Below are 10,957 nucleotides of genomic sequence, written 5' to 3'. Positions count from 1 at the left end.
TATTGTTGAACATGGACATTGAAATATAAAATGTTTGATTTTAGAATACAGTTCTGCGTTGCCTTTTATTCATTTAACCATTGTGGTTTCCACAATAACTTTATTGAAGAATCATACAATACCAGCTGCAGTCATTGCAACTGCCCATGCGCAGAGTCCCCAGCGGCGCTGTGGCTAATGAAGAATAATAAATCATGAAAGGTTTTTCAGGTACAGCCGAGAGAGTAAGAAGAGAGGGAGTAAGAGAATGGGCGAGCAAGAGAGAGAGAGAGAGAGAGAGAGAGAGAGAGAGAGAGAGAGAGACGCAGCCTGCCCTTCGCCTTGGAGCACAGACAGATCGAGTCCCCGCAGCATTGAATGTAGTCGACTGTCACCTTTATCCCATAATCAAATTCAACAAGATTCGGGATAAAGGTTAACGAGTGATATTGTTTTGAGCAACGTCGTTTTGGAGATTTGTGCGAAGAGAAGAGAGGAGAAACTTTTTGCACTCGTTCTAAAAACGTGAGTAAAGACAAACTCACCAAAGGCATCAGATTCCGCTGTGACAAATGTACGATATTTTGTGAGGGCGGAGGAAAATTCTGTGGAGCGTTTTAATAGAGTTGACGTAATCTTTGAAGGAGTTTACCGACAGGTTGCATGGCTTACTGGTGCTCGCGACACATCTCAAGCCACGGCACGCAACGGAGCGACCAGGAGAGCGTTCTCTGAGAGCATCAGGCAGCACTAGATGAGCTATCTAGAGACTTGGTGCATCATCCTCTCCACGTTCGTTGCAGCGCCAGAGACTTGAAGCTTCCGCGCAGCGACTGGGCTTGAACTCCAGTCGAAGAAGAAGAAGGCGGAGTCTTAACTTATTAAAAGGAACTCGCCAAGACTCGATCGCAAATATGATGATGATGTCTCTGAACAGCAAGCAGGCTTTCGCCATGACCCACACCAGTTTGGCCGAGGCCAAATACTCCAGTTTGCATTCCTCGTCCTCTTCCACTTTGACTTCCAACGCGCCCTCGTCCTGCTCGTCGTCCAGACACAGCAACACGATCAGCAGCGGCGGCGGCAGCTCCGAGGCGATGCGCCGAGCATGTCTCCCAACCCCACCGGTACGTATTCTGCATAATCACCGCTTAAAGGCACATTTTGACAGCCCACTTTTTCTGCTTGATGTTTTTTTCATGCCTGCACAGCAAATCACCCAACACCTCCATTTTCCCCCCCAACTTATGTATTCAGCCGGGTTTGCCTTTCGTATTAATTTTTATGACCTGGGATGTTGCATGTGTCTTGTTTTGTGTGTTCTTTTTTAGGATTTCTTTTTTTTTTTTACATGCTGGAAATGTTTTAAAAGCTCGGAGTGGAGCGCGAATTCCCTGCTGACAGTTATGTGTGCATTCTATTTGCAATTGCAGAGCAATATATTCGGCGGATTGGATGAGAGTTTGTTGGCCCGCGCGGAAGCTCTGGCGGCGGTGGATATAGTCTCGCAGACCAAAAGCCATCATCACCCTCCTCATCACAGCCCCTACAAGCCGGACGCAACCTACCACACCATGAACACGCTTCCGTGCACCTCCTCGTCTTCCTCGTCGTCCGTGCCCATCTCGCACCCGTCAGCTCTCGGGAGCCATCACCACCACCACCATCATCACCACCATCACCAACCGCATCAGGGACTGGAGGGCGACCTGCTGGACCACATCACCCCGGGACTGGCACTTGCTGGAGCCATGGCCGGGCCAGACGGCTCGGTGGTCTCCACGCCTGCGCACCCTGCCCACATGGCAGGCATGAACCACATGCACCAAGCTGCCATCAACATGGCTCACGCCCATGGGCTGCAATCCCACATGGGCTGCATGAGCGACGTGGATGCAGATCCCAGAGACTTGGAGGCATTCGCTGAGCGCTTTAAACAGCGTCGGATCAAACTCGGCGTGACCCAAGCGGATGTAGGGTCAGCGCTGGCCAACCTGAAGATTCCTGGCGTAGGCTCTTTAAGCCAGAGTACCATCTGCCGGTTTGAATCTCTCACGTTGTCCCACAACAACATGATCGCCCTGAAGCCCATCCTGCAAGCCTGGCTGGAAGAGGCTGAAAAGTCTCACCGGGAGAAACTGAACAAACCCGAGCTCTTCAACGGGGCCGAGAAGAAGAGGAAGCGGACCTCCATCGCGGCTCCCGAGAAAAGGTCCCTCGAAGCTTATTTTGCTATTCAGCCTCGTCCATCCTCAGAGAAAATCGCAGCCATCGCAGAGAAGCTGGACCTCAAAAAGAACGTTGTGCGGGTTTGGTTTTGCAACCAGAGGCAGAAACAAAAACGCATGAAATACTCGGCCTGCGTCTAGCTCGAGCAGAAGACCAACACGACGTGTCGAGAGACTCCTAAAACTGTTTAGAGACGATTTGTAAAATATTTCTTATCTCACACCTTTTTCAATCATCAATAACTTGTGCATTGAACCAGAATTTCATGACATTCAAAAGAGACATTTGAAAATACCAAATCACTGTCACGTATTACGCAAAGGGGATGTGGAATCATTTAAAGGATCGTTTGACTGATCAAGTAAGACCATTCGTTTTTCCTCACTTATTCCAGCACACTTTCTATAGCAGAGGAGTGAGACTCTTTAAGCCTCAATCAGACAGACTGCCTGAAGCGAAATAACATATTTTAGTCATTTACCAGAAAGTGTTCTGTATCAAGCCACACACAACACCAGTAATTATAAACTGATCACCCCTAAGGGGGGAAAAACTTCAGGTCAAAAGGGTGACAGTGTCTTGTCAATGTTTTTCATTTGAAATATTTATTTATCAGTATGTCACGCTTCAATCTGGTGTTACTTCAGGGTTCATTAGAAAAAAGAAAAAAAGAAGGACATCACGAATTAACTCCACGAACGATTCTGCAACATTATTAGACGATAACCAACAGCTCCTTGTAAATTATTGATTTAGCTGTTACATGCATAATTTTGTCTGTCGTCTTCTTAATTCCACTTCTGTGATTTTAATAATGATAAACATAGCCTACAATTAGGCAATTGGCGATGAGAATATCCATATATTTTTAATGTGAAAGCATATGGATTTAGGACGTATACATTTGCTATAACTGACCTCTTAGTTATTAAAATAGAACATACTGGATATACTGAACACGAGGTGAGGCTCAATTGTTTTTAGTAATGGGATTTGTTCCGCCAAATATCTGTTGCAATACGCCTGCGCTCTGGCTATGTTTCTTATGAACTATTTATCATGTGAGGTAATGTTTACTTCATTACATATTTATTGGGATTCCCTCCACGTTTTTGCTTGAGAAAATCATATTGAGACAACAAGGAAAACGTGGCCCTCAGCAAATGGGGAAACTGCTTGAAACAGGCCACTTTTAATTTTTTTCTTTCGTTGTTTCGAGAAGGCACAATCGAGAGATATATGAGAACATTTTCTTTGGAATTATTTTCATGTATGTTATCTGCTTATTTATTTGTATAAATATACGCGTACAGTTATGGAGTCGTTGCTTGTTAAATTCACCATGTTTAGTAATGTTTTCTTAATGAAAAAGATGAGTTTCATGGAAGCATTCACGTAAAATGTAAATATCTCATTTGGACATACACATAAAATATCCGTACAGGTATTTGCTGTATTGCTGTTTTAGCTGCGGTAACTGTAATGTCTGTTGCTTTAGGTTTAATTGTCGGATCAATTCATTAATTTATTACATCAATGTATATTTAAGTTACTATTTGATAATTGAATTGAACTATGTGTTTCATTAAAGAACAAAATTTTAACATTTTATTGAACGTTCTCAATGGGTTCATTTATATTCAAAGGCCTAAACAGAGTTTTCAAACGTCCAACGTTTCCATATACACATGTGGGCTGTATGTTATAAATAATATGTAAATGTTTGCCTCAATCTTATGTCGATCAATGTGTGGATTACACGTGTCTTTAACACCAATTTGCATTTTTTCTTATTTCTGTTGCAAGACACAAATAAGCTCTCAGATTAGTTTAGTATCTTGCTGTTTGCTTAAAAAAGACGTCTTGACATCTTGAGCTGTAGAGCTACGCTTGGTGTATTCGCGAACGACTTGCTGCTGCTAGCATTCACAACCCTTAGAAGCCTACCTGAGAGCAAATGCTAATATTCTATTAGAGTCTAATCATGAAGTCTATAGAGATCTGGGGAGGTCCCTCGAGCACAGCGCTGCCAGATGTCAGGCCGCCAGAAAAACACCTCGCCTGCCAACGTGCCGGGCTCCATTTAAATCCACAGTCGATGGTTCTCGTTCTTCTGCCGACATAGGCAGCCCTTTGAAGACTGACTCAGTTCACTGTTAGGCCGTATGAAAAATAAAAAAAAAAAATAAAAAAAAAAAAAGAGAGACGGGAGTGTCATCTCAGTAGCGCCGCTCATGTCATGGCATTCTAGGCGTACCAATTGCTTTCAGCACCACGGACAGCCGCCTGAATAGAGGAGGTTTCGCCATTGATGTTTCCTGCCGATTTTCAAAGGGATTTAACAGATGACGAATGCAATTTGCATTTCGTTTTGTTCTTTTGAAAAAACATGAACGTAATATATTTTAGCAGAATTGTATATTTTTTATTTATTTAATTTTTGAAATAACATTTTTTGAACGCCTTTGAAAGATGAACAAGTACTTTTGACATAATTTGACTTTTTTAAGCTATATTGGGAAAATTACTCTAGTCGAAATAAAATTCGTAATTTTTGCCCAAACCTCGATAATGTTACGTAGACTATTATAGAGTTATTTTCCAAAACATTCCATTAAATCCGCAATTATTTTTATTTATAAGTGTAGAGCCTTATAACAATCATAACATCATTCAATTTATTACTTGGTGCCATGGATAATTTTATAGAAGCTCTCTGACTAAATAGATCCACAAGTTCTCATCAATTCTAACCTGCTTCTAAGGAAAAAATCAGTTCTCCTAAACGAGCTGATCACTTAACACGATAATATGAACGAATTATTAAATTACACATGGAATTATGAAAATCAGATAATTACTAGCACTAAGTAAGTAATCATTAACTGGAGCTGTTAATTACAGTCGGTCTTGGAGGGCTGTACGTGGAGAGGCTCGTCGGGAATGGAAATTAATCTGATTGCTTGACACTTATGGACGATCCCGAGCCAGCTACTCTTTAACTTTCAGATAGGTGCGAAAAATATCGATCGGATTTTATTCCTTTTTTAACCAAATCAGTCTGGGAGAAACAGAGAGGTAGACTAAAATATAGGATCATTCAATACACACACGGGTGCGCTTAAATGTATATTTCCAAGAAAATTGAATGTGTCATTTTATTCTACCTTCCTTTAATAGACTGATCCAAGGGGGAGCACTGACCTGTTAGCGGTATCGCATGCATGTGATTCTCATGCTTTAAAAACCATGGTGGTCACACTCAAAAAACGAAAGGGCAGCGCTGTTTTCCTTTGTTATAATTAGGTCTTCTGTTTTCTATCTCTTTCCCCTGAACATTTCCCCCCTTTCATAGGGATAGTGATGAAATTTTAATGAAGCCAGGGACTGTCGGTGCTCCGCCTGGGGACCTACGAATAGAATATTTTAACTGTACATTTACCCCAAGTGTTTGCCATCAAAGCACGTTAAGACAAACCACAGGCCTCTGACGTGTTGGAGCCCCTTATTTAGCACTTGAACATTTATTCTATTGTCACTGATGTCCATTGCATTTTGATTTTTTTTATTATTTTTTTTTCAAGAGAAGTAGGATATTATTGGTATAATTCTAAGAATTTCGTTCGTTTAACTGGGGCAAATATAAGGAATTACATTTTAAATTAAATAGTTTGGCTAAATGCCCCCACATTTTTCACAGAGGTGCAATAATCGTAAAACACCTTCAACAAAACAAATTACAAGTATAGGCTATATGAACGAATAAGTTCACCATGTCTTGAACTCTTCTCTCACACACACTCGTGCCAAAGGCGACATGCAGTTATACGTATAATTGATTACATGGGGAAAACAATAGTTGTAATGATGATAATACGTGGAATACTAAATCTAGAATTGTAAAACAATAGTTCAAACCTTTGAAATGATTAACAAATCATATTTGTGCAAAATTAAAAAATAACAACAATACAAAAAGGATAAATTGCAGTTAAAGGGTCATTTAAAAAAGGTCTGTGTCGTCTCACAATATTTAGCCTAACGGTTTACATAATTATTATCAATTTTGCTCTGAAAAAACAACAACGAAACGTTGTCAATTATTTCCAGACTTGCAGAATTTAAGTTCTTACCTGTCTCTACGTGCACCTTTGTTCATTATAAAGCGTATTATATTTTGACACATGCTAAACAATTTAAAGAGATGTCCAAATAAATATTTAAGCACACAAGCTATTGCAAAACAAGTATATATATATATATATATATATATATATAACGAAATGTGATAAACGCAACCGACAAATCATTCACCTCAGGGTTTATTTGATATTGAACTAATAGTATAAAATATAAATCTTATTCGATGTATCAAACAACTCAATAACCATCAGCTGGCAGATTTTATATATATGTGAATGTATAGGCTATATTGTAGTATATAATATGTACTATTAACTGGCAGATCTTCCAATCTGCCAGCTATAGCCTTTATACAATTTTCCAAGATGACTAACGAAGAAATGCACACAACAATTGAACATCATTCTTACTTCACAGCAAACTAGTATTCTTACGCTGTAAGTACAGATTGTGGCATATACGGTTGAAATTTGTGTCTTCAAAAGAGGCCTATGCTGATTAAATATTAAAGAGCCTAGGATGAGCCTGTATGTTTCTCGCCCAGTTCTGGATTTCTTCCTGCACGTCATGAAATTCATTTAGGCTTTAACGCACAGCACGTTGCGTTCTCTTATTCTCAGACGCTGTTGCGCCGTTCCAAATGAGCAAGTCGCAGTTAGATCGCGCATTTGGCAATAATGAGAAGGTGGTAGAGCTGTCTGCTGGATGTGTGTGTTCATTGAGGTTTGACAGCCGTGCTCCGCTGCAGATCTATTCATCATACCCGCAAGGACTGCCCCTCTCCCTCTCTCTCTCTCTCTCTCTCTCTCTCTCTCTCTCTCTCTCTCTCTCTCTCTCTGTGTCCTCAGTTTATACAGAACAGAATCATTTACATAAAGTCCTTAAGGCAAATAACTGTTGGGGGCTCTAATTTATATCTGATCGAAAATTAGCCGTCATTATGCGCCCCATTAGCCGCGTCTTTAATGTGCTTCTAAGCACCATTTGTCAAGCAGCTTGTTAATATCCTTCAAGTCTTTAAAGTTGAGAGCTCATTAAAAGACTCTGCGCCCTGGTATTGATGCTATTTTATAAAATTCTGCAAAGCGCGTAGGACCGTTTAAAAGTTTTCTCTTCCTCCTACAACTGAGTGATCTATGGTTTCCTGAGCACCAGGATGGATGCACCATTGTTTCCAATTAGAAAGTTATGTTAGTGTAGGTCTTACGCGCTGTACTCAACGAGACAGTGGCGGGAAATAACATCTAGCCTAATGTTAAGTAAAGTATTGAGGAGATCACAAAATCCTGTAGGGTAATTGGGTTCTGGCAGGTGAATTAAGTTGTAACATGCAATAAAACCGACATGCTGGTTTGCAAAAATGATTTTGAATCTATATCACGAATTGCATTCAGAAATAATTAAGAAAATCACCCTTTAAACACAACAAAAACACGCAAATTCAAGAGTATTTAACTATTTGTATAACTGGTGGTGGTTGAGGAGAGGGTAAACAACAAAAAGTAACCAAAAATATAGCATTTTAAACCGCCGACAAACACAATAACGCGATTTCTGTTCGCTATTTGTCTAGCTAGCACGATACATTGTATAGGTATACTCATAGGCCTATCACATATCACACGTATTTCACTAAAACTAGGCATATGCAGCCCACACTTTTGTCTTTTTACAATGAGCCTTAGATTTCCCTTGTAAATAGTTGACCCCCTGGAAGTCACTGTATTACTCGCACATTGTCAATACTATTAGGAAATGTGATTCTTATCATGATCTGTCCTCCATAATTAGTGATGTGCAGTCAGCCCGTGGGTGGGACTTAACGGGTCCTTATTATTAGTTAAAAACTCAAGCGTCCCGTCGTTGCTTCCGTGGACTCCTCCAGGCTAAAGCAATAAAGTGCGTAATTAGAATGCTAAAGACAGATGTAAATAAAAGCAATGAGACAGTGGTGAGAGATGAGGCGCTGGGGTCAGGTTCTCATCAAAAACCCAGTTGGTGTGATGACACGACGGCCGGCCAAGCGCCAAAGGCCCGGGGCTACAGCGACAGACCAAGGCAGAATGTACAAAATGACTTCGATGGAGTGCCATAAAAACCTAAAACGTGTTTAAAGCATTTCTGGCTATATTGCATTATGCATGCATGTAATGCGCCGGGCGAATGAAACATTATATAGGGTGAATTTAGGTTGACTGTGACACCAGTCCTTCACAATATAGAGCCTCATTGTAATGTCACACCCTCAAGTGATGTAATTGTTTAAGACACTGGGGTTGTGTTTTATTCAAGCTCAGAGTGAAGAGATCTAGGCCAATGAAACAGACACAGAGAAAGAAAGAAACACAGAAAAAGAGAGAGTGTGTAAGAGCTGCCCTGTTTAAAGAGCTTTCACTTCTCTGTCTGATCCCTCTCTTCACTAATGAGATGTTCAGTAGAGGTTTACCTGGCTACCCATTAGCAGGGCTTTATTGTACCCCAGCCGCCTCTCCCCTTGTTTTCTTTCACTGCTCACATCACTAATCACAGATGCTGGAAATGCTGACTACAGAATACGGAAGGAAAACATGCCACCATTCACTAACTATAGCCTAAGGTACAATATTGTAGCTCTTTGTGAAAACTGAAAACATCTCACTTATTAAGAGAGGTGTATATTATTATTATTATTATTAATAATAATAATAATTGTAATAATAAAGCAGAATAGTACTAAATAGTACTAATAGTACATAATAGTCCAAATCTTACCCCATTGGGATGATTTGTAACAATGGCAAAAAAATATGCTAAATATTATCCTTTTTTTATAAGATTCCATAAAGAACAATGCTTCGAAAAAACTTTTTTTTTTAAAGTTTATTATTATTATTATTATTATTATTTATTTGTTTCTATTATAATGTCTCTAGTGGTGTTCTTAAATAAATATGTATTGCAAGTCATGTGAATAAATAAATAATGTACCTTTATTTTTTATTGACAGGAAATTGCAACAAAAATGGCAGTGCTCTAACAGTTTTTTACATTTATAACTGATAATTGACATTGAACATGACTACAATGAATACAACATAGAAAAAAAAATCTCTCTGCAATGTGTTTCTTCCATTTGTTTATGTAAAATAATTGAAGTTAAAAGGCAAACAGTAGCCATTGTTTTGGGACTGGGCAGGTTTATGCATCAACCCAAATAATAATTGAAAACTTTTACAATATGGTCATAAATTCAATATCTGTCACTTAACTTGCTTAGTCGAGAAGAAGAGCGAAGAAGAGAGCTGGTCACACTTAAGCTATATGTTCTGTGAAAAAAATAAAATAAATAAAAAATAAAAATGAAAAGAGAAAAAAAGACATGATTGATGGGAAACCAGTTACAGTTTGAAAGTTAACATTTACAGACATTTTTAAGAAAGATATCAAGTACCTGACTGCTGAGAGTGTGCTGACAATCTGTGTAAGTTGAATGATTGAGCTCCAGAAAAAAAAAAAATCAACAAAAAGGTGGCTTTGAAATAATTTTTTGCCAGTTCCAGATGGCAGGAATAAAGAACCCTAAACTCAAACACAAAGGACCATTTTAGAATAAAAGCGTTCTTCGGGACAATATGGTTCTGAACAGAACTGTTACTATAGAACCTTTAAAGCTATCTTTATTATACTAAAGAGCTCCTATAGGGCTCCATGCACTTTGACAGGTGCTGAAAAAAGGCTTAGGATGTAATTAAAAATAAACTAATCTCTATACTTGAGGTAGCCGATTATTACGCTGGAGTGCAGTTTGTTTACTTCAATGCACAATTACACGAAACACAACAAGGATCTCCCTGCATTTCGCACACGACATGAAATGCTTTGCTCCTTGTGGTAAAAGCAGGATATGTTCTTATACGACATTTGACCGTTATTAACACTTAATACATTTGAATCGAAGATAAATAGCTTAATAATTCCTAAATTACATGTAAAGCATTGTTTTGAATGTATTACAATACATACTACAGTTAAATGCAAACTAAGCAAACAATTCCATTTCTCAATTCCACAAATCAATATTGATAGATTACAATAGATTGCTTCTATTGTTCTCCTCATTTGTAAGTCGCTTTGGATAAAAGCGTCTGCTAAATTCATTAAAATATTAGCCTTTTACCCCACACTAAGATGACAGAGGGGATATTTTAGGAAAAAATAAATAAATAACTAAATAAATGGAGTGTTTTATACTGAACTACATCCTTGTAGCAGTAAGAGTCTCCAAAGTGTAAAAGGTTGATTACTGTTGTAATACATCAACTGATGGCTGCGGGCTACCAAACCTAGAGCTGCTGACTTGTAGTCAAGGAGATTTTTTGCAGTATCATTACATATGTTGGAGCAATTCACAATCATGATGATTGTTATTCCTTGAAAATGAATCACGGACATTTGGAATTTTCTGTCACGTAGAAGGTCTCTGAGAATTATAGTGTCACTTTAAGGCCAGTTTATCTGCAGCAATACCACACTAACAATCTTCAAATGAAAAAGACCATTTTGCCAAAGGTCCATTACAGTTTGGAGCACTTGGCCCACTTCATAATGGGGGCCACAAATATTTTTT

General features: G+C 39.0%; 1 protein-coding gene across 1 annotated transcript; it reads left to right on the top strand.

Moving 5' to 3' along the window:
* The first annotated feature begins 334 nt into the window (after positions 1-334).
* On the top strand, positions 335-3,819 carry pou4f2 (POU class 4 homeobox 2). Its single transcript, XM_084105725.1, has 2 exons — positions 335-1,106; positions 1,413-3,819. The coding sequence occupies exons 1-2, from the start codon at positions 894-896 to the stop codon at positions 2,346-2,348; spliced, it is 1,149 nt and encodes a 382-aa protein (XP_083961851.1). The 5' UTR covers positions 335-893; the 3' UTR covers positions 2,349-3,819.
* Positions 3,820-10,957: the final 7,138 nt, after the last annotated feature.

The sequence above is a fragment of the Abramis brama genome (genome assembly GCF_963993115.1).
Source record: "Abramis brama genome assembly, chromosome: 2".
Taxonomy (NCBI): Eukaryota; Metazoa; Chordata; class Actinopteri; order Cypriniformes; family Leuciscidae; genus Abramis; species Abramis brama.
The sequence above is the reverse complement of the archived record's forward strand: the minus strand, read 5'-3'. Positions and strand labels throughout refer to the sequence as shown.

Bases quoted from the DNA above. Each gene is read 5' to 3' on its own strand.
- pou4f2 (XM_084105725.1), top strand. From the start codon at position 894: ATGATGATGATGTCTCTGAACAGCAAGCAGGCTTTCGCCATGACCCAC. The intron at 1,107-1,412 runs GTACGTATTCTG...TTGCAATTGCAG, and splicing joins CATGTCTCCCAACCCCACCG to AGCAATATATTCGGCGGATT.